The 23,851-nt window shown below is 40.8% G+C and overlaps 2 protein-coding genes across 3 annotated transcripts in view; both read left to right on the top strand.

The window, feature by feature from the left end:
* KYAT3 (kynurenine aminotransferase 3) overlaps window positions 1–5,297 on the top strand; it is a 31,420-nt gene extending 26,123 nt beyond the window's left edge. Inside the window, exon 15 of one of the 2 annotated variants that reach the window (XM_065842037.2) lies at window positions 5,195–5,297. The gene's annotated coding sequence lies outside the window, so the exon portion shown is untranslated. Of the gene's footprint in view, window positions 1–30; window positions 686–5,194 lie in introns of those variants that run through there. The other variant, XM_071810463.1, reaches the window with a different exon arrangement.
* Window positions 2,607–23,791, top strand: GTF2B (general transcription factor IIB). The gene is made up of 7 exons (XM_065842039.2): window positions 2,607–2,704; window positions 5,195–5,301; window positions 15,666–15,799; window positions 20,420–20,566; window positions 20,703–20,832; window positions 21,440–21,721; window positions 23,289–23,791. Exons 1-7 carry the CDS (start codon window positions 2,688–2,690, stop codon window positions 23,420–23,422), a joined length of 951 nt encoding a protein of 316 aa, XP_065698111.1. The 5' UTR covers window positions 2,607–2,687; the 3' UTR covers window positions 23,423–23,791.
* Window positions 23,792–23,851: the final 60 nt, after the last annotated feature.

The following is a 23,851-nucleotide window of genomic DNA, read 5'->3' on the forward strand; positions in this document are numbered from 1 at the left end:
TTTAAATTTCTTTTTTCTTATTTTGTCCAGGTGGTGTAATGTGGTAATCTTTTTGTTTCATCAAATGTCTGAACACATAAGATGCAGCACAGAGATGAATTAACATACCAAGCATAATTCAGCTGCTCTGGCTATTTATAGTTTCCTTCTTTGCTTCTTTGAGGCATTTGACTGACATCTGCTATTTTAACAAAATGACCATTGGCTAAACCAGCAAACCATTACAAAGGACCTTTAGACATACAAGTACGAACCAGTGACTTGTCTTCATTAATGTACTATTCATTGTGTTTGCAAAGGCATCTGAATATCCCATTGCATTATTGCTGAAATGATGCTGGTAATAATAGCGATGTAGGAATTGCAATTTAATTACACATTTTCATTACTGACAAAAGCAAGCATGAGATACTTCAGGTGAAAATTGAAGGAACTCCAGAATGATCAATTAAGTAAGTTTTACAGTAGGATTATTGTTGTGACTACAGTGATGGGAAAGAACAGATAAAGCTGGGGGCAGCAAGATGAACTTTCTATAAGTTATTAAAATAATCTGTTGTTGACAGACTGCTAATAGTGGTGTTCCCATCTGCCATATCCACCATTTTTTTGCTGCTGCTTGTGAACAAAATGCTTGAAAAGTTGATGCAGACAGGGAATAAAGAAAAGTTGAGATATGATCTATCATCTTTTTTGCAACAGTTCTGAAAATTATTGACCTTCTGTGGTGGAAATTAAACTCTTTCAATTCTAGTTAATGAGAATAGGGTCAGGAGGGACCTGCTGTTGGCAGTGATTGCCAGCAGATGATCTTTTTCATAGAGCAGATTACATGAGAAGCTAGGACAAACCTGGAAAGCTTGATGGGACTGACTGCTGATGTGGCACCTCTGTTGCAGACACTGCTATGTAGACTTTTCAGAGCTAATGGGGAAACTTAATACAGCATGCTATATTCACATGGACAGTTACGGTAATTTTATTTTTCATTACTTATTTTATCTTTTGGGTTTACTGAACATTTGTGAAAAAGGTCATTGCAAATTGAAGAAGAGAAGCCTTAAATTTATTTCTTAGCATCTGTATCTTCTAATAGTTCAGCTTCCTTTTATTCCGAAAGGTCTATATATTTTTTTAAATCTAAGGCATGCGTTGGCAAGTTCAAACTAGCACATTTTCAACCAGCACACAGCAGCTCAGTCAACAGAAAAGTGTTTAGAAGTTGTATGATGATGAATTTTACTCAATATTAGTAAGTATTAAGAGAACTTCTCAACCCCACTGAATTTCCTTTGAGCTAGCAAATTCAAAAATACTCTCGTTATATAATGGAGATGTGGTCTTAAGTGGTGTGAACAGTCCTTTGTATCTGATTAATAGACAGCAAATTCACAGCTGTTCAGACTTCAGTTCTGATCACTTGAAAGCACTGAAGTAATGGCACTTTCCAAAATCTGTAGACTTTCCTGTCCTATTCATCCCTTTATCAGCAAGGAGAGGCTCATACCAAAGGAACAGGGTTTTTTTTCCACTGTTTTACAGCTTGGGCTTGAAAACCTGTTGTTGCTGCTCAATATGCAGACTAATTTTGCATATGGATAATCTCTTGGGGAATTAGAGTCTGGACAGGAATCCAGCATTGGAGGGCTTTGGTTTTACAGCAGCTTTTGTGGGTTTCTCCTTGGCCTGACATTTGCTGCCACGGTGGGTGTGAGTGTGTGACACAGAAGGGGAGCAGCCGCTGATGTCAGGAGGGTGTAGGGCAAGGTGAGAGGCCCATGTGTGTCTGCTGGAGTCGGGCTGGGAGGTCTGTGCATGGCCTGTTTGCCAAGGGCCGGGCTGCCTGACACTTCTGGGTCCTGCAGAAGGGCCAGGTTTCTCTCATGGTCAACCTGAGCAGCTGTAGCAGATGATGCCAGTAAGGGGCAACTAAAATATTCTTGTCGTTTCTTTCCCTTTCTGGGAATCTGTCTCTGTTTTGTTCTTGGCTCTGGAGCTGAGACAATGTTGTGCCCCAGGCACATCCATGCAAACCCTGGTAGTTTTGCTTGAACTCTTTTTCCCCCCACCATGGTATTTCCCCGACCTGCTGGAGTGTGCACAGCAGGAGCAAAACGGGAGGCCCATCCCAGGGCAGCGCTGCTGTGGTGCAGCAGGTGAGGTGCAGGCTGGCAGTGGGAGCTCCTGCAGGAACGGCTGGCGGTGCCTGTGCTCGTCGTGGCCTGGCCTGGCCCCTGGACCGCGGCTTGCCAAAGGGGAAGGTTCCCACTGACCGTCTCGTACGTGACAGGGGCTTTCAGAGCCCGCAGCCGCAGGGTACCAGCAGCCTCGGGTTGGTTAGAACAAGATTTTGGTGCCTGGGGGCCTAGGGTCCCAGGCTGGTTACCTGCCCGCACCTGCCTTCGCCCTTCCCTCGGCTGGCCAAACCCTGTCCCAGAGCAGGTTGAGGGCCGCCGGGACTCAGCTCCGGGCCACTGGGACGTGGCCAACAAGCCGCCCCCCTATTACCCAGGCCCTGCGGGAAAGATGGGGCCTGCCCGCACGCGCCTGGTGTTGCGCGTCCGTCTGTCCCTTGGCGCGGCCCGTAGCGAGCGCTCGGCAGGCCCCGCCCAGCACTGTCGCTACATAAGAGGGAACGTCGCTGCGCTGCTGGAGTCCACAGGGCGGTGCGGCAGGAGCTGTGCAAGATGGCGTCTACCAGCCGGTATGGGCAGGCGGCCGGCCGGCCGGCCTGGGTGCTGCAGGCGGGCCGCGGGGGAGGAGGCGGGAGGCGCTCCGCCATCTCCCCGTGTCCGTGGCACAGGAGAGAAAATGGCCGCGTCACCTCTGCTGCTTCTGGGGAGGAACCAGTGGCCATCGTTGCCTTTGCCAGGCCCTGGTGTCCCCGGCTCGGCGCGGCTCTGTCGGTTCGCGGCGCCTCTGGCCGCTGTCCGGTTTCCCGTGTCTCAGGGCCGCCCTCTGCGCAGCTCCCGGGATGGCAGGAGGCCAGAGAGGGCCGTGGGGGGACGGGCCTCCCGGGGTTTCTCCGTGTGGGCTGGGGCGGGCGGGCTCTGGGGGGCCGCCGGCGGTGGGGAGCGCCGAGGCTGAGTTGGCCGCCCCTCGCTGCTTCGTGTCGGTGCTGATCGGGAGGGCTCCGGCGGAAGTTTTGGGGGATTTCGTGTGGATTGGTGACGTGATTCAGGACCCCGCGCTCGTGTGAACTCGGTGTTGTCGGCGCTGCCGGTCTAGCCCTGCTCCCAGCGGGGCCGAGCTCAGCCTCGGCAGCCCTGACCGCGGCTGTGGCGGAGTGGGGCCGCGCTCGGCCGGGCCCGGCCCGTGGGTGTCGGAGCCCCCGGCGCCGGGCGGCCTGCGGTTTATCGGGGCCCGACAAGAGCCTTGAGGCTCCCACCCTCAGTCCGTACCGGCAGTGGCCAGACGAGTCTCGGGCTCCGAAATAAGTCTTTTTCCCTGGAGCTGTATCGAGGTTTTCTTTCAAGTCAGGAACGAAGGCAGGCCTACGGAGCGGGCTGTGGAGTGACTCTTTATTACTCCTGCTAAACCTGTCCTAGCATCTGGGCAGTGCTTGCTGCTAGTTTTATTGCAACCCGGGAGGTATTTGCTGAGATGGATCTTGACACACACACTGCGTTTTCCTTCAGTGTAGCTCGCTTAGTAGGTTGAACCTGTATGGTACGAGGAGTGCGGTATATGTGCTGAGAGAAAGGAGTTAAAATTGGGATAGGAAGACTAATTTTCACAATACTTTTTGAAGTTAAAGTCTGAAACAGGATACTGTTAGCATTCTTTCAGGTTTCTGGATTTTATTCTTTTTTTCTTTTACTTAGTGTGTGATTAGCCTTTTGTGTGATGCCAAATATCAAATGACTGTGCATACTTTGTCAACAGTTTTGCCTTATCGTGAAACTACTGGCTGGGGATAGTGAGAAGGAAAATGGTGTAAAGAGCTTTTATATAGGATTTTGAAGATAATTTACATCTGGAGATCTTATGTGTACATGTTCTTTCTGGAGGCTTTAATGTTAATAGTGATGTTGATTTCCAATTTATTTTCAAGTCTTAGAAATCCTGAACAGTTACTGGATTAAAATGTTTAGACTTGTTTTTATGTGCTTTTGACTCATTGTAAATACTTTAAAAGTAAAAGTTAAGATTAAATGTGTAGATTAGGCTGAAATAATGGACTAGTGGGAAAGGGGGGAACTCGGATTAGTTTAACTTTTAATAGGATATTTTCTACAATTGAAAGGATTAGTAGTGATTTTTTGTCGCGGTGAGATTTAGGTTGGTAGATACTCATGATGAATTTTTTGTGATCAACCTCTGTATCCTCTCCTTTTTAGCTCAGCAAAACGACTTTTTTGACTATACAGACCCTAATTATAAATATTTATTACTCCAATTTTGAAATTATGAGTTCTCACAGAATTACTGAACAGTCACTAGTAGTTTGAGTGATTTACTTTTAAAACACTTGCTTAGAAGCAACTGGTTATTACTCTAGTCAGTTAGTAAAGCTGTTTTGTTAAATAGTGCTATAATATTTTAGAGGAGGCTTTTTTTATCTGCTGTGATTCTTGAAGATGCCTAAATGTGAAAGAGGCAGATTCCTGTTATCAGAAGCAGATGTCACATAATGCTCTTCATGAGCTGATTGTTTTTTGTTAACATCTCACAATTAATGAGTTGATTAATTTAAAATGGGACTTTTTCTTCAAATACTTGGAAATAATAAAACATCGGTAGAATTGACTATTTTCTAAAAATATATCTGGTGTGTGCACCACTTCCTGAGTTATGGACGTGGTAAGTAATATTGATCTGATCAGAATGTGTGAGAACGCTCATTTGGAGCAAAGCGATCACCACTAACTGCTTGGGGAACTTAATTTAGTGGTAGAGTGTGAGTTAGCCTATACTTAATCAAGCCTGCTGTTTAGATTGTTGAAGTTTTAATCTGAAGTGGTTTTGGTACAAGATATAACACAAAAAATTTAAGATGACCAGAAGTCTTGATTGTCAAATGTGGTGTTACAGTATTCAATTAAAAGGATGAAGTTCAGGTGTTTAGGTTAATATTCAAGTCACTGTAAATTCTGTATTATTAAAATGTTCTTTTCAGTAACTCACTCTTATACTTTTGGATATGTAGCCTGCTTGATTAAAAGTAATTAATGCTTCTAATTTTTTTTCTTAGTTTGGATGTACTTCCGAGAGTGACTTGCCCCAATCATCCAGATTCTATTTTAGTAGAGGATTACAGAGCTGGTGATATGATTTGTTCTGAGTGTGGGCTAGTAGTAGGTAAGTAGCTGTTAATATTTTTGAGAATTACTGTGTAACTTAAATTGTGCGTGTAGTTTCATTTTCTAGTGAAAGTGGTATATAGTTATTTGAGTATTAAAAGGCTTTTTCTTGATGCCTTTATATTTTCTTTTATGCTGTGCTGTTGGTTAAAAGCTTACTGTTTTTAATAGTCTGTCTTTTGGTAACTTCTTGCATTATGAAAATAATCGAACTCTCTTCAGACCGAAAATTTAAAATATGTTGTCATTTAAAATATATTGTAATATTGGATCAGGCTGTTGTGCTTTCTGTTCCAGTATTCTGTCTTTAATAATGACTGTTGTCTTAAGCAGAATATTATAAGAAATGCAATAAAAACTCTTTGTCAAGTAACTTGCTTACAAGAAAAATAAAAATGAATCTCGGTTTACTGTTAGAGGTTATCTTCTGCCCTGAAGTATTTATCTTTCTGGCCAGGACCTGTGTTTGTTAATTACTTTTCCTAAGGCTTTTAATACTATTCCAAGTAAATACCCAGTTTTCTGCTTGGAATTTTGCTGAGCTTTTTTTACTGTGTTTGTATGGCAACAATTTCCACTGGCTAAACTGCCTTTGTAAGTATAATGGAATATTTACAATGAAAGGCCTTCTAGGCATTGTTTCTGTTTGAACAAGAGAGAGAGAGGGAGAGAGAAAACCATATTGTCATAGAACATGCTACATACCTACTTTTATGGTTATTTTTTAGAACGCGCATCTTATTGTTCATCCTGTTGTTTTTATTCCTTTTGCGTGGGCAACTTCTAACACTCATGTTATGATCATTCTTTAAACCTCATTTATTTCTGTTACGTTTTTTTAGACATGCCATGACCAGAAGAAAAACCTCTGTTTTGAGGGTGGGTGTTCAGGTGGTTCATTCAGTGGTGCTCAGTGTTTCAGATGGCTTTATATCCCTCCCTCCTAGACTCTGGTGATTTTGTTTTGGCTCTTGTCTTGCACTGTATTAAAAATTTTAGTACAGTTGTTAGCATAAGGCTGAAAAGTCCTTGGCTTGGTATAAACATTATTTCCGAACAACCGAAACATCAGTGTATTATCAGCATTCTTCTCATACCAAATCTGAAAGACAGCACTGTACCAGCTGCTAGGAAGAAAATTAACTCTATCCCAGCTGAAACCTGAACAGTATCCACCCTTTATTTTATACCATCTATGTCATGCCCAGATCACAGGCTCTCCAATAACATTCCAGCTAATCTCCACCACTTTTCTTCTCTTTCATATATCATTCCCTTGGTGTATGGGCCATCCCTCTAAAATGTCCACAGAGTTCACTTAGACCATGGCTTTGGGTCCCATCTGTCCTAAGTCTTTCAGGGCAGGTGAGATGGTGTGCAGCCTTGGAGTGTTGCTTCTTGTATCTGGAGCTTGTAGCTGGTGTATCTGGCATGGCCCGTGGCCATGGTCTGTGGGTTCAAGGTGTCGATCTCAAGGAAGTTGCTGGGTGCCAGTTGCTGAAGCCAGTGCTGTGCTTTGCTTGGTTTTATCAAAGTTCATTCTTCTATTATCTGGGTGATTCTTACTGTAATACCACTGATATGGCATATAGCAACTGTAGTAGCGATGACACGCAGTGGCAGGGTTATATAGCAGTTAACATTGTTCAGTTTTATTTGTTTGCTGTTCTCACCCAGAATCAAATCCCCTTGAGTTACACATTGGACTTCCCTGTCCTTCTGCATCACCCACCAAGTGCACCCGGGTCCTTGAGGAAAAGCAGTGCTGCCGATGGGTTTGCCTTTGCCTGAGACAGGACTAACCCAGACTGTCTTCCCTAAAACATTCTCTATATGCACTATGGGGACTTTATCGCCTTCTACAGTATGTGGAAGTTTTTAGTGGGCAGAGCCAGCTCAATTGGCAGATCCCCTACTGTTAACTAACCAGGTGGCTTTTGACAAATGTGTATCTGGTGTTGGAAGGTCCCACCACCCATTGCTCTCAGTGTAGTCTTGAACAGTCCATTGCATCGTTTGATTTTCTTGGACGCTGGTGCATGATAGGGGATGTGATATACCACACTCTTTGGCCCAGGTGTCTATGAGATTGTTTGGGAAATGAGTCCCATTGCCTGACTCTGTTCCTCCTGGGGTGCCATGTTGCCACAGGACTCGCTTTTTGAGGCCCAGGATAGTGCTCTGGGTGGTGGTATGGGCCACAGGATATGTTTCCAGGCATCTGATGGTTGTTGGGTTTGTGTGAGTGATACAGTCAATCTGCCAGGCCTCATATTTGTGCTTCAGCCATCAGCCTCCATACCACAGAGGCTTTTACTGCTTGATTGCAGTGCATGTTTCACATTCATGGATAACCTGCGCAATTGTGTCCATGGTCATGTCCAGTCCTCCATCGTGAGCCCATCTATATGTAGCATCCCTTCCTTGATGGCCTTGAGGTATCATGGGCCCACTGAGCTATAATTAACCTTTACGTTGCCGGTTGGATCCACCTGAGCCACTGGTGTCTCAGCAGCCTGATCCACCTGCTGGTTGATATTCTTCAGTGGCCTGGCTCTTGGTATGTGGGCATCTGTGTGATGTACTTCTACAAACAAATTCTGTAGCTGTGCTGGAGGTGATTTATGATGACCTGAACAACAAGCAGTTTTCCAAAGATCCAGATGAAGTCAAGTGCATGTGAGCCATGTGGCTGAAGTTTCTACAGAGCAAACCATTGTAGTTTCTTTTAAAATTATGAAACCATTTAAAAGGCTAGGGAGAGGATTGTTACTTTATTAGAAGAAGGGCTAGTTTAAACTGCATGAATTCTCGTAACTGAACCATAATAAATTTGCTGGTTAAAAATTTAAATGTCCACAGCAACATTTCCTATTGAAATATGGTAATAGGCTTCTAAGTTATTGCTTCAAAATAGTTTAGTCCATGTTCAGCTCTTTGCGTGGCTGCCATAGAAGTTGAACCAAAGTTTAGAAAATCCCATTTTGATCATTTAGTAACTTTTAAGATAATGCTCGCTTTAAAAGAAGAGGGAAGGGTTTTCCTTGATGCGTTTCCTTTTTAGGAACTTGGAGTTTATTAGAAATATCGCTTCATGTACCTTCTGTTACCCAGTCACAAGGTATTCTCGCTTTAGAAATTTACTCGCTGGTCTCCTCTGAATCAACAGCATAGGAAATTTCTTTAGTTCAAGTTGTCAGCATTTTTGATGAGCAGAATTGTTAGAGTATTAATACAAACTTTTGCTGAATTGAATTTCTAAAATGTGTTTAAAATTATCTTAGTCTCCTTTACAGTGAGCATTACTGGTAGGGTAAAAAGTGTTTTTTCTTTAAGCATGTGGTATTTTTAAAGTAGGCCTTTCAATGGATTTATCACAAAGCTTTTAACGTTTACTTCTTTTGTGCTGATTGTTCTCATTCTGTCTTGCCTTCCTTCAGCAATTTAGTTTTCCTCCATATGACCAATTAATTAGCTAGGATATCTAGCAACTAGTTTGGAAAACCAGTTCGATGAAGAGTGCGCGACCAAATGGAAGTGTGAACATTCAACATTTTCTCTTTTTTGTCTTTTAAGAAATTTAGAACAGTAGAAAACCAGATCCAATTCTTGATGCCTGTTTTCTGGAGATGCATGTGAAGTAGGGATGTGTTTAGGTAGCGAAGACAAAATTTTGTTTAATAACGAGAAAGCTTTTATGTATTTGTTGCAGATTCCATTATACATGTTCCCTTTAAGAGAACAGTGATTTCATTTCCTGCTCTTATATAGGCAGGTTATATATTTATTTGTGTTTAAAACCTTACACTGGTCGTGATGTGTAGCTGATGTGAATAGGGCCCATTCAGACTATATTTTGAGGTGGTCTGAAAGTTAGTGAGATCTTTGTCACTGAAGGGAATCAATTAGAAGAGTTACAAAACCCAAAAGACACAGTATACTCTGTGCCCAAAGAAGTGTTACTGATTTATTTTAAAATATTGTGTCTGCAGAGCACTGCTGGTGTACATGGGGCAGAATGTGCATTTATTTTACTGTTGTAAAGTATGTAGTGATGTGACTTCACTGATTTTTTAAAAAAATTTTTTATTTTTTAATTACAATTTGCTAAAATCAGAGCAAAGAGTTTTTAACTAAACTAAGTGTATTTCTATTTGGTGTTTTTCTTGCTTGCTGTGGCAAAGTCCTAAAGTCTCACATTCGTGAAAAAAATAAGTTTGTTAAATGTAAAACTGTGTCATAGGATACAATAGCTGGTGCATAGATAATGAACAGTCAAATTTCCGTGTTTTAGACAGAGCTATATACTAGAAGTACTGCTTCTTACAGGGAGTTTTCAGAAATATTTTTAATCAGAGTTGGTTTTACTCATAGGTGGTGTTCATAGTGTCTCAGCAAGACTGAAATTTTAAGTTAAATCCAGTATGCTACTTTTCCTTCCCACGACATTTTCACTTGTTCTAAATAAACTGTGCTGTTTTGCTGTGCAGTATTATAACAATTAAATCTTGTAACGTCAGTATGACTGAATCTTGATATCAATTTGGATTGACATGCATCTGAGACTTTACAAGTCTATGTCCAAGCTTATCTACTGTTATAAGTCTTCTATCTTATTATACATGCTTTTCTCAAAACATTCTAGGATATATGGTATGGTAACTGTTTGTGTGCTGGCTTGAGAACTCACAAACAGAGTTCTTCATGTTTGGAGAAGTAGTTTGTTCTGTGTTCGTTGACCATATCTCATTCTTCAGACAGACTTGATGGGGGGAGAAGCATTTTGTTCAAGAACACAAGGCTAGTAGATCTTATTTCTTGACAGTTAAATATTTGCTTGCTACCTTTTCGGCAGTAAAAAAGGGTGGAAGTCAGATGATACGCCAGAAGGGGCTGAAGAAAGCGGAATCAAAATGGAATACAAAGCACTGAATTTTCTTGATGTAGCAAGGTGGTGAGCTGAATTTCAGAGGGGGATAAGAATGAGTCTGGTGGTATGTACAGCTGTGCAGCACCTCAGCTAGGTAGGAGTACCTTTCTGATCTAAGACTTTCCTTAAACTTCTCTCTAGTTTCATTAAATGTTGTTTTAGTGTGCAGGAATTGGAGCAGTGAAGAGTTGATTTTTGACATTTAGTAAGTGATGTGCTCTAACTGGTTACCTCTGTCTGCTTCCGTAGGCAGGCATGCCTTCAAGAAGAACACTGCTCTTGTATGGTGTTTTATTGGATAGCCTGCTGAAATAAAAATGCAGAAGTCTGTCTTCAGCTGATGAGAATCCTTAGAGGCGTATCAGTTTGTTAAAGCTTTGAGTCAGATGATGATCTGTATTCAGATATGTATCCCCTGTTCTGTGTATACCTGGGTGTTCAGCTGAGGAATTTCGGGGAAAAATGTTCGGTAGCTTGTGGTCAGCAGTAAAGCTGTTATAAAATTCCAGCAGAATATTTGATTGGTTAATGCTTCTGGAGAGTTTGAGATTTAAAAGCACATCTTAAATTCAGGTACAGTCTATGAAGAAGAGATAGATTTTACTGTATGGCAGATATTTTTTTTTCCCTTACAATATAACAAATGGGTAGGAAGGGGTTTCATGGTTGCCTTTCTGCTGGCCAGTCAGTTACTCAGGATGTCTGTCATTAGGGGTAAGATTTATTGCATCTATACATAGATACTTGTTTTCTGAAAACCAAAGAAACCTTTTTTTTTCAGCTGTTAGTAGTATCCTTTAAGTGAAGAAGGTACTTAAGTACTTCTGACATGAATCCCGTAGAGTTATGCAATTATGTCTATCATGGTATCTTTATACCTCCAGATGGTGAAAAATCTTTTCATATTTGGGTGTATGTTCATGGTTACTTCTTTCTGTGAGTATTGTCAACATTTAAAACTAAAATGTGAATTCTTAATTTAAAGTATTGCTTAAGTAAGTAGCCAAAAATCTTTAGATATGGATGTGTATTAGCAGCTTTTATCTGGCTACTGCTTCTGCACTTTCTGTCCAGAGCACTAACAAGTGTCTGACAAAAGTTAGTCCTTGCAAATAAAACTCTTTACATCCACAGAAGAGCTGACTGTAAAGGATGCTGGTACTTAAAGTCTGAATAGAAGACTTTTGCCTGAACAGTCATGGGTGCTTGATTTACATAGGGAATTTGTAATATGAAGAAATGAATTTGCTGCCTTTTTTAGTCAGCATTTCAAATAGTCTGTGTTTTAAGTCTAACCCATTTCTGCTTTAAAGGCAAGTTGATGGTTCTAGCAGTAATGTTTGTAACAGTGAAAACTTAGACTTTAGATGGCAAAAGTTGGCATCTTTTGTCAGGCTTTGTAATAAACCGTGCTCATAGCATGATATTAATATTTCCTGGGCATTTGCTAGTTAGTGGTTTCTAGGCTGGAAACCAAAGGTGTTTGAGAGCCACTATGAACAATGCTTCCATTAGTTGGAGTACTAGGTTTATCTAGTGGGATGACATCAACATTTTTAATCATCCTATTGAAGGGATGTTTTTTTATTTTTACTTGCGTCTTTGTCAGATTGGCAAAGTGATTTAGGGCAAATAAGGGTTAAAAATGATTTGAACTCCTGTGATGGAAGAAGAGTCCAAAGCCTCTTTTTTTTTGGTGATACAGTGTAGATCAGGCACAACATTGAAAATCTGTAGTCTTGGAGCATCCTTCACGAATACTTGAGCTCTTTGTCTATTAAAGGCCACAAGTCTTGGAGAGGCTTCAGCTGATCACACTTGCCCACGGGATTGTTTCAACATTTCTGCTCTCATTTATTTCCTCCAAAATGAAGCTCAGTCATTATTTTGATATGCAGGAGCAGTTAAGCCTTTGTTCTTTTAACGGTCACTTCCCTGGAGTGCTATACTGTCCATTTCAGTCCATAGTTGCCTATGGGTACTGATAGGAGGCTGGTGATGTCTGGAAACTTGGAAACTAGCCAAAGTACTCTGTGGATTTCAGTTGTTTGTGGTTTTGTGTGGTGGTAGTGTTGTTTTGTTTTGGTTTGTTTTGTTTTGGGGGGGGTATGTGTGTGTGTGTGCGCGTGTGTTTTGTTTTAAATAAAAAGCATCTCAGAGCCTACTCCTGGTTCATTTTGCTATTTCAGCTGAGTCTTGTGAAAAGGCTGCTATTGCTGCTGGTGATGATGCATTTGTGGTGTTTACAGTTCATTGAAAGCAAGATAACTTTTTGCAAAAAATATTGCTATCTTAAAAGAGTTTGGAAATTTTATAGAAGAAGCTATGACTGTAAAACTGTGAGTGGTTTTGTTTGTGGTATGGGGTTTGTTGTTTTATTTTTTTGCCTTTTGTCCCCCGGGAGTTTATTGTTTGGTAAAATGTAATGCATCTGCTCTTAAATAGAAGTTCTGAAGCATTGTAAAATGCTTTTAATTAGTAGCATAATGAATGTGCTCACTAGATGGCAGCAGATTCCCTAACTAGCTGTAAGAATGAAACATTGCGTGGAAGCAATTGCTATTTTGGTACTTTAAAGTACAAGTAAATTTTAATAAAATATTTGTGTTAAGATTAAAATATCAGTTATGATATGTAGAACTTGATGCGATGTACAACTAACATTAGAGCTTCTCTGAAGAATACTTAAGAACAGACCTCCTCAGAACTTCTTCAAGATTAGATACGGAACATAACATTACTTACTGGAGGCTTGGATTTCATCCTATTTCTTGTTTTGATTAAACGTCTTCAATCTGCAGCTATATTGTCTTCATGTAACGGATAATACAAAATGCAAAAAGAGAATAAAATACGTATGATGAGTTACTGCAAGTGGAGGTCAACATTAAAATAGCTGGTATTGTTTCTCTGTAAACATGTAATTGCAAATTTAGGACTCATCAAGTTAAAATGTTTTCCTTTGAGAAATCACTTTCTATTTTTAGAGGGAGGAGTAAACATAAATGATTTGTGATACTTAGATGTTTTAAGCTAATTTTTAAAAACTGTTCAAAATAATATTTTAACTTTTCATCCTGACCCAAGTTTACTCTTGCATTTCTGTAGCGCATACTGTTTGCATTTGGCAGTTGTGAAGAAAAGTAGCCTTGGTCTGAGGTTTTCCTTTCTGAATAACAGTTCTGCATTTCACTAAATGAGCTTTTCAGATGGTGGGTAACCTGAGTCAGTGAACTTTGCAGCGTGTATTTCCATTAGAGCCTGTGTGTTAGTCTATAAGACTGTATTTTAAATTGTAACTGAATACTGGAAGAATGGTTTATGAAATGAAACTAAATGGGGCAATGGAGAAAAACTCATGTATGTTCAGAAAGATGCTTTGGGATATCATACTGGAGTTGGGTTCCACAAAAACTTGGTCCTGTAAACTGTGTTTTTGTATGTACTTCAGAGGGGGAAGCTGAGGAGATGAACTCATCTATTTGATGAAAATTAAATAAAGGAGTGTCTAATATAACCATATCTAGGGAAGCTTATTTTTGTTCAAAAGGACCGCATCAAAAGGAAGTAGTGAAGCGAATATGCAGCCACTCCCATACTTATCGCAGGTTGATACTGTTGCCAAACCCAACATCATAATGATGTGAGAAAGCAGAGATGATTTTATAAAGTACTTATTGGGAGCTTTTTTTACTCTTAATGTTTAACTGCAGACCCATTTCTAGGTACTTTAGGAAAGCCAGTCAGTAGTGTATGACCCAGCAAATTCAGTTCAGGACTTGAAAAGTTAACTCGGGACCGGTCTTCAAGGCTGATTCTTTTACGCTTTTTGTAAGACTGACTTCAGTATTTGAAAGTTTTGTTTGAATCACTTAATTGCATCTGTACTAACATCAAGGTTCCAACATGGTTTTTGTTTTGAAGAGTTAGAAATCACAAATAATAGAATCACAAATAATGAATGCCACACTTTTTTTTTTTTCTTTTTTTCTTCGTAGAATGGGATACTTAGCTGATTGTAGCTGGGTATATTTTTCATCTATGGAAACCTTTTGGCCTATTTGTTCCATTTTTATCAATATTTCTAGCTTGTGACGCTCTCTTATAGAAGCCTTTTGAAAGGCAGAATGCATGTCCTAGGACCTCTCTATATTTTAAATAAGATACTGAAAGTATACAGAAAAACTTTTTTTCTGCAATAGCAGATGTCTTGGCAAAATAAAGGTGTTTGCAGACCACATCTTAATTTCACAAATGCTTTATATTCAGTGATTTGTTCTACTTAAACTTTTCTTACAGAGGACTGAGACTACTATTTCAGTAATAAGATTGCCAAAGCAGGCAGTGATAGAACACTTTTTTGTTAGAGCAGGAATGGTTCGTAACTCAGAAGAGGCAGATCCTGAGTGCAAGTCATTTAGGTCATTCCCACTTGTGTGGAAAAAATATTACATCATTGCCCTGTACTCAGTGTTCTATTTATACCATGCCAGAATTTTAAGTACATTTTGCTTTTTTTAGATGTTGTAAACAGTATTGGGTAGTTGTCTAAAAGCAAAGTTGCTGCTAAGCCATAGAAGGAGCATTGCTGAATCAAATATTTAGAGAGAGTCCAGGAGCTAGAGTAGCACGCCGTCTGCTAATTTAAGCTTGCAAGCTAGGGGAGACCTTTATAGCAGAAAGAACAGATCTGTGCCTTTTTTTACTCTGCTATATTCTTAACCTTATAGTTTTGGATGTTTTTCTTTTTTCCCCACATGGTTTTCATTAGAGCAGTAAATAAAGGTGGAGCATAGCTGTGAGCATGGCTGACAAATCCTGGTCAAAAAACTTCTAACCTATTTTATTTGTTTTGGTTGTGGTGATTTCTTCTGGTTCATTCACAGCTTTCAGTTTCAAGCTTATTCCTTGCTGAATAGTGGCATATTTCAGAGTACCAGAGACCTGGAGCTCATGCACAAAGGAAACTACAGGTTAATGAGATTCTACATGGTGATTCTACATTATTCACGTGTGCACTTTGAACACGTGGCAAGTGTGAGAGAACTTAAGTTACAGTAACTTACTTGTTTAAGCTCTGAGAACATCCATAGGCAACTGTGATCTCCAGCTTGAAATCAAGGTCTTGATTCCTTTTGTGTGTTGAAGATCCCATGATGGTCTTCGAGTTGTCGTGTTCTGAGTGCACATCTCTATAGCTATTTATGTTTTCTGTGCAATTGTAGTTCTGTTCTGTGCAGTTTTTTTCCATTGCCTTCAACTGAACTTGTAGATTCCAAACATTTTGGTACATTGTCCTGCAAATTACCATCTGTTTGAGAATGCCAACAGACTGCCTTCTTATAACGGAGAGCTCAGGTGTGTAACATAACATTTTAAAATGGTTCATGAAGCATTACATTAATGCAGACTGTTGCTTTCTGTGAACTCAGGTGACCGGGTCATAGATGTAGGGTCAGAATGGAGAACTTTCAGCAATGACAAAGCAACAAAAGATCCATCTCGAGTCGGGGATACCCAGAATCCTTTGTTGAGCGATGGCGACTTGAGTACAATGATTGGCAAGGTAACGCTTAAAATATTTAATTTTGCTAAGTCTGAGCGTTTTTATGTCAAGTACATATTTGTACGTCCACAGGGAAACTCTTCAGAGAATGTATTTGCGAACAGATTCTGTCTAAATTGAACTCTTACATTTCAATGGTGTGTAAAATGTGGCTCTTTCCTGGGGTAACAGGAAAGGGCTGACCTCTTGAACAAAAGAGAAGTGCGGTGCTGTGGCGTTACTTGTCACTTGTTGGTATACAGCTACAAACAGAAAAGCCGATGTTGCAATCTTTAAAGAAACACTGACTTAGCATGCGTTTTTGAGATGATTCTGAAATAACAGACACTTAATTTTGAGGTCTTAATAGCCAGTACTGCCCAACATGAACTGTCGTTTTTTGTAATAAAATCTGTATCAGATTCATATTGGAGACCCAGAAATCCACATGCATATTGTACACGTTCTTATAGTTAATGTTAAAGCACTAAATGTAGAATTCTTTCATGGTGTGGCTGCTCCAGAAGAAGGTATTCAGTGTATATTGGAGCTGAAATTTAGTGGTACAGCTGTATCCTGCTCTTTACCATAAGAGAGCAAGCAAGATTAATTGCACAAATGCATTCCCTTCAATGAAACTGTGACACAGGTAAGTTTTTGTTGTCGTACTTTGTATTATACTTGTGGATTTCTTGAATGTTTCCTTAAGAGTGGTCCAGTTGCTGAGAAATAACTATTAAGAATGTGTTGCTGCTTTGTGTGTTGTGGGACATGCACACCAGGATTTCTCAGTTTTCATTCCAGTGATGATGCGAGGATGAAGAAGTAGACATACCCAAGTATGTGTGGATATGTAGAGGGAGTGTGTACCATACCTTTCAACCAAGAGTTCTTCAAAGAGTTGAAGACAACTAATAAATACTGCTATGGACAGCTAATCGTGAAGCTCTGTTCGTAAAAAGAAGCCTTCTTGTTCAAAGGATTGTCCAAGTAGATGTTTGTGTTTTGGACAACTCCAGGCATTACTGACCACCAGATTTTAGAATGTCTGTGGTGATGCAAACAAATTCTACACTGCTCCATTAAAAAAGCTGGCATTGCTAAGTAGTTCTGTGAAGCAGTGCTGCAGAAGGCCCTGGAGTTTTAATGTCACCTTATAGGTCCAGAAAGATTATAGTTCTCAGGGCTTGTATTTCTATCCTTGATTTGGTCAGCTATGAAAAAGATCAGAAATATACCTTATACACAGATGAAGAAATGAACTGTTTGCTCCAGGTTCACACTGTTGGCTCATTTTGGGACTGTGTAAATACAGAGTTTGTTTCTGGCAACTCAGTTTCATTCAGTAGGTAGAACAACCTTCTGAATTCTTTTAGAACTTTTGTGTTGGAGATGACAAAAGATATTTCAGCTAAAGAACTTGTACCCAAGTGAACAGTGACTTGTGCTGTTAACCCTGTTTTCTCTGGAGTTTCAGTTTCCTTTAGAATAAGGATAGCGGCCTCAGTGGGAGAATTAAAGACGTAAAGAAATATCTGTGAAAAAGTTTGGTTTTCAGTGAAAACTAAAAATTTTTAGAGATGGATGGTCAACTAATGAAACAGTTTTACTGTTAACCAGAACATCCCAGAATAGGCATGACTGTCAGAGTGGTGTGATTTAACCTATAAGAACTGTGACTTAAACTGTCCAAATACTGGAACTGCCAGGATAATATAGGAGAATGTAGAGAGGGCAGCCTGTCCTGTTGCGGATATTTTATTTTTATGGGGAGAATCACAGAAGAGGCACATTATTTTCTACAGGAAATCGGGAATCTCTTTGACGAACCAGGATGTGTTCTGGACAAGAGTTCCTGTGTTTGTCTTGCCAGTGAGCAGGGGCTCTGGGATGTCAGCTCATTTATGTGAACTCTGTAGCAGGAACTGCATTTTTCCTCAGTCATTTGGAAGGAAGAGAATGGCTTATATCAGAAGATGCTGAAGAAATTTCCTATCAGTGCAGAAGGGGCATGAATTTTGCAGCAAAAATAACTAACCCAAGGAAGCAGTACATATATCAAGCAGTCTTCTGAAGCCCCTGCCAGCAGTAGGCTGGGATGAGGATTGACCTAGATATGCATGGTGGTTGAACAAGGGTGAAATTGATGTAGTCATGAGGAAGATAAGTAGTGTCTGACAGAGTACAGAACAGCCTTTGCGAATTCCAGAGAATGAAGCAGGATGAAGTTGTATTTTCTCAGTTAAGAACAGTTCCTAGAGTGGCCTGGAGTGGACCCCAGATTTGTGTGCCAGAGGTTGCTTTAGCATTTTGCATGGGACAGGGAACAGAGGTATATGTTCCTTTCTGCTTGAGGTAGAGCTGCAGATAAAGAATCTTTAACACAAAAAAAACCCACCCCCTGCAAAACACCCCCACCACCCAAAAAACCCCCAAACATAACCTGTTTTGTGGAAAATCAGAAAGAGAAAGAGGACATTGATAATTAGTAAAGGAGGGGGCAGGTGCGCTTCACAAGATGGTTTGTCACCCTTTCCTCTTTGAAACCAGGAGGTGCTGCTTCGGGATTCCTTTCTGCTGACAGTATGTGGTCTGTACTGGAGCAGCAAAGCAGAGGCTGCTTTGCCCATGCAAAGGGATTAATTTCTAATTGGTTTTAGTACTTAAGGGACCCATCTGTCTGAGGTAGCAACAGCCTGCAGTGGAAGAAAGATTAATTTGTCTGTGAAGATGAGGATGAATAGCATAGTTGGCTGTGGTGGAAGTGGTTTGCATTCTTTAGGCTGATCTTTAGGATATTGGCACAGAACTGTATCTCTCTCGAAGTAGAGGCTGTGTGCTGCAGTTGATCTGATGACAAGCAGGATGGCCTTTGGAGCAGCCTTTTGTTGTGTTGGTGCCAGCATCATTTCTGGGTGGTTCTTTCATCTAAAAGGATGTTTGAAGGAGTAGAAAGAAGCCAATAATGGTCTTGGAATGTAGCATCTGCCATAGAGGGCCTGTTCAAGGGCTTTGGGAAACTTGTGAGAGAGGGTTCTGTGCTGGAGTCCTGGATCTCCACAGCAGTATCAAAGTGTGTGTGCAGTGCAGATACGGGTCTCAACAGCAGAGGTGTCCACTGAGCTCGTCAGAAACGGGGTGTAACTGGAGTCCTTGAGTGCAGGGAAGTGGTGCGGTGTAAGTGAATGGTCGAGAGGTTATTGGTGACAGTCAAAGAACACGTATTAAATGCAGAAGTGCACCACGGAGAGATTATAGAATCGGATCAGGAAAGAAGTGATCTCTGACTCCATCCGGGCAACCTAGGGAAATAAGGCAGTATCTGGGTGTGTGCCCTTTGTTCGCTGTGTCCTGGTCCTTGTCCTGTACCTCCTGATACATTGCTCAGTCTTCAGCTTGAGAACTCTGTGTGCAAGTGCTGGCTGTGAATAGCCTGGTTAGCAGTCAGTCAGAGTTGAAGATCTGCTTTGTGCTCACTGGTTTTGGCAAACAGGACAGTGTAGTAGTCTGTGCCTGCAGCGGCCACTGTTTCAGTGTGTTTAAATGGCCACATCTGCCTGTGATGGAGGCTGGATGCCCCTTCCCAGCTACCTTGTTTGAGGGTGCCACCAAGGAATAAATGCTTGCTGATTCAGGGAATCCCGGGTCCTACTCATGGTGTGGAATTGTTGTGAAGAAGCATTTCCCACTTGAGAGAACTCATGGCCCCACGCGCTGTGACAGCAAACAGAAAAGGAGACAACATATATTACAGACGTTGCTCTTCTGAACTTACAGGCCATGTTGTCATCCTGAGCTATTATTAATCTGCCATGGTATTCATTATTTGTTAAAGACATGTTTCAAGCTGATGGCTAATTGAAGACATTAAACACTTTAGGCCCTCTTAGTTGGGCAGAATTTATTTTGCATTTACCAAAAATAGGCAACTTGTACGACCCACTGTAAGTACAAAAAATGCATGTTGGAAGCTTGTTTTGAAGTTGCCAGGTTAAGTTGGTGGCTCTTACTTCTCTGAAGACCCCAGGCTTTTCTTTTAAGAGGTCTGTGGTTTTCCTGAAAAGGCAGAATATACAGATTTTGACATTTTGCAACAACTAAGGCTTGCAGCTGATAGCAGACACAATATCAAGCTGGTTTTCAATAGGTCATTGGTTTGGATGTTCTCTTTCCCCATGCCGTCATTTTTGTATTTGAGTTATTGTAATAACTAGTCTCTAGTTGGCCATAAAATTTTGTTCTTCTGACTTGCCAGTCTGCCATCGTGCAGATGCAGCCAAAGTGACATATGGGTTGCATAAAATCCGATCTTGGACCTCAGCATCGGTGACAGGAGTGTTGAGATGCACGCATTGGTTACATGTTACTCGTTCTTGAAACTATTGTTACATTACGAAAGAAAAAATCCCTACATAATCTCTGGTTCTTGGAAATCCATTAATGATTTGAGACTTGTGCAAAGTGTAGAACCTGATATTTGGAACAGTACTCGATCATATGATTTACTTCAGTGACGCCTGTTTGCACAACGGTTTGAACTGAATGCCTTGAATTAAGATGTATGGAGCTGGAAGATGTTTGCTCTTTAAATGAGGAGGAAGTTGCTTGTGTTTTATTGACAATACAATTTTCTCTTTTCAGGGCACAGGTGCAGCAAGTTTTGATGAATTTGGGAATTCCAAGTACCAGAATCGTAGAACTATGAGCAGCTCTGATCGTGCGATGATGAATGCTTTTAAAGAAATCACGAACATGGCAGACAGAATCAACCTCCCTAGAAATATAGTTGTAAGTTCCTGTCTGCCTTCCTTAAATTGTTCTGACATTGACTTAGTTAGCATAATATAATGAGAACATGAATTTTTGATATTGCTGCTAATTAAATGGCCTAGAGTTAATTAAATTTAGTCTTCTTGCTTTGAAGGATCGAACAAATAATTTATTCAAGCAAGTGTATGAGCAAAAGAGCCTGAAGGGAAGGAGTAATGATGCTATTGCTTCTGCTTGTCTCTACATCGCCTGTAGGCAAGAGGGTGTTCCAAGAACATTTAAAGGTAAGTTTTCAGTGATACAGATTCAATTTTGCTATGAAGTAAAGGCCTAGTTACTGTTATTGTAGGAAGAGGTTGGTTTTCTCATTCCTGGACTTTGCCGAATTGGTTGTTCTCAGCTAGAGCTCACCTTTGGGGGAGAGTAGGGGGGATTCTGGAAATTTGTTTTATTTGTGAAGTGAGTAGGCTCTTGGGCATGGGATTTTTGGTCATAATGCATTAAAAAACAATTAGCATTTGAAAGTCATTCTGAGTGTTGGTGAACGGTATTGCGTGGATCAGAGGATGGTGTGGACTGTTGCAACTGGATTTGAACAAGTAGTTCTGCAATAAATGTGTGCAAAATAAATATGTGCAGGGATACAACTTTTTTGGCATTGAGTATGAAATTTCCCTTACCAAGCAAGCTGTATTCATTAGCTCCTTATGAAAAATGTGCACTGACTGAAGTGATTTGGATGTTTCACAAATGTGCAGAGTTTATATAATGATGGTGGCCTTCCTGACATTGGCCTTCTGTGTGGGTCTTGATACGTTGAGAATCAAATTTTATTATTTTGAGGGACCAAATGCTGTCAAGCCTGAAGTTTGATTTTCACTCTTTGTTTAGAAATATGTGCAGTGTCCAGGATTTCAAAGAAGGAAATAGGCCGGTGTTTTAAACTTATTTTGAAAGCTCTTGAAACCAGCGTTGATCTGATTACAACTGGAGACTTCATGTCAAGATTCTGTTCCAATCTGGGTCTTCCCAAACAAGTACAAATGGCAGCAACACATATTGCCCGTAAAGCTGTGGAATTAGATTTGGTTCCTGGCAGAAGCCCTATCTCTGTAGCAGCTGCAGCTATTTATATGGCATCACAAGCTTCTGCAGAGAAAAGGACACAAAAAGGTAATACTTCCTTATTTTATTTCCCCCTCCCCATGTCTTGCTGCTTGAAAGAGAATTCGATGTTACTGTGAAACTTGGATGAGGTCTGTGCAGGTGGTGATAAGCCACCATTCTACTTGCTTACAGCAAGGACCAAACCAGCATTTCCCACTCTCCAGAATAAAAATTGAGTAGTGGGCTGTGCTCAGTGTAAGCTGAGTTCGCTTTTGTTCTGGCACTAGGAGTTGGATTCTTAAATGCAATAGACCAGTCCATTCAAATGAGCATAATTTCAGTTTTTGACCCATGATAATATTCGCTCATGTACATTCTGCTGCTCTGAAATACTCCAAATTAGTGGCAGCCACAAATAGCATCGTGACTTTAGATTGCAAGGAGTCTCTGATCATTCTGGCAGCCAGGGAATCACCGAAATTGGTCCATGTTCCTTCACTTCTTGTGAGCCTGTTACAGAGATGGAGAGCGGTGGGAGAGCAGGGCTGGGATAGCTCAGGGCTGGCATCACTCTCTGGCAGGAGAGCCCCCAGGGAGCCTGTGCAGAGTTCAGGGCTGTGTGGGGCAGCGCCTGGGAAGGGAGGGGGCTTAAGGCTGCCATGGTTAGAACTGGCTGCAACAAATGGATCCAAGTGCCTGTAGCTGGATGTGGAAGCTCTGTGGAGGTGTTTAGTCCAGGTCAGATCAAAAGTATAAAAAACCTGGCTATTTCTTAGTGGAGATCTGCTTTTAGGTACAGAATGGCCTTTATCTGTCAAGTTCTGATGCTTTGTTCTGCATTAGTCACTGCTTATTCCACCCCTGGAGCTTCCATCACGCTGGCAGTTGCCTGGGCACGTGAGTGAGCTGGAGCCCAGGCAGCCCGTACGGTGCCTGCATCCACGCTCACCCTGAGCCCTATGGCTCCTAAGAGCGATTGTTAAAACAAAATACAAAACAAAATACAGCTGCCTGCCATGGATACGGACACGACTCCACACTCCTTCCGTGTCCTCAGACAATGCTGAAGGCTTTCGGGCAGTTCAAGGCTTAGATTCCAAACTTGGTTAAATCTCTAATAATTTTGTCTTGTGCATCTCAAACAAGTGTTTACTTTGCCCGTTAAACAGTCGCTCGCTCTATGCCTCTAACCTATTGCTCTGTGCATTTTAAGGTAAATGTATTTCATATTTAGCTGAAGGTATTCCTTTTTGCCTATGCTGAAGTTTTCTGATGATTTTGCTCGCGTGTAATGAAAGCACAAATAGAAGATCCTGATGATGGTGATTTATTAGGATGTTGCCGGGCACATGCAGACTTTGCAGTAGATGTTTTTAATGACTTTTGCACTCTTGGCCCTTTGTCAATTTGAAACTGATGTTATTCCATGATTGATAGCATAAGCTGAATTGTGGCATGTGAAAAGGAAGACTTACTTACATGCAAAATATTAGTCACAGTGGTTAAAACCATTTTTTCCAGGCTTTTGTGAGAGTTATGGATTAAGCTAAGTATATAGCACTTCTTGATAAATGATGCTTGCTGCTTTTTTTTTCTTAGTAGAAACTAATCACTTGTCTGCTTTTTGTCTTAGAAATTGGTGATATTGCTGGTGTGGCTGATGTGACGATTAGACAATCGTACAGGCTGATCTATCCTCGAGCTCCAGATCTCTTCCCAGCAGACTTCAAGTTTGATACCCCAGTAGACAAACTACCACAACTGTGAAGCTGCAGAGGGTTACTTTTAATTTCTATTAAAAAAAAAAAGAAAAACACCACCAACAAACTTTTGATTTTTGCCTATAATAAAGGATGTACAAAGTGTTAATATTGAGTCTTCATGTTGTGGAACTGGAGGAGATGGAGATGGAGCTTAACTGCTGGAACGCAGCACACATTCCAAGGGTAAACAAGCTCATTGTGTGGCATTTTGTATGTATATATTAGTGGAAGTAAATATTTAATGACTGTTGCAACAAACTTAATTTCATATTGTTGTACTTATTTAGATTTCTTTTGTAGGATCTAGTAAGATGTATTTTGGAAAATCAAAAATACTATGTAATTCCCAAATAAATTGTTTTCCAAAAACACACACCAGATTGTGAGTATGACTGCAACTTGACGTGCACACAGTTTTGCATGCTGAGAACTG

Source organism: Patagioenas fasciata, chromosome 6, assembly GCF_037038585.1.
Source record: "Patagioenas fasciata isolate bPatFas1 chromosome 6, bPatFas1.hap1, whole genome shotgun sequence".
Taxonomy (NCBI): Eukaryota; Metazoa; Chordata; class Aves; order Columbiformes; family Columbidae; genus Patagioenas; species Patagioenas fasciata.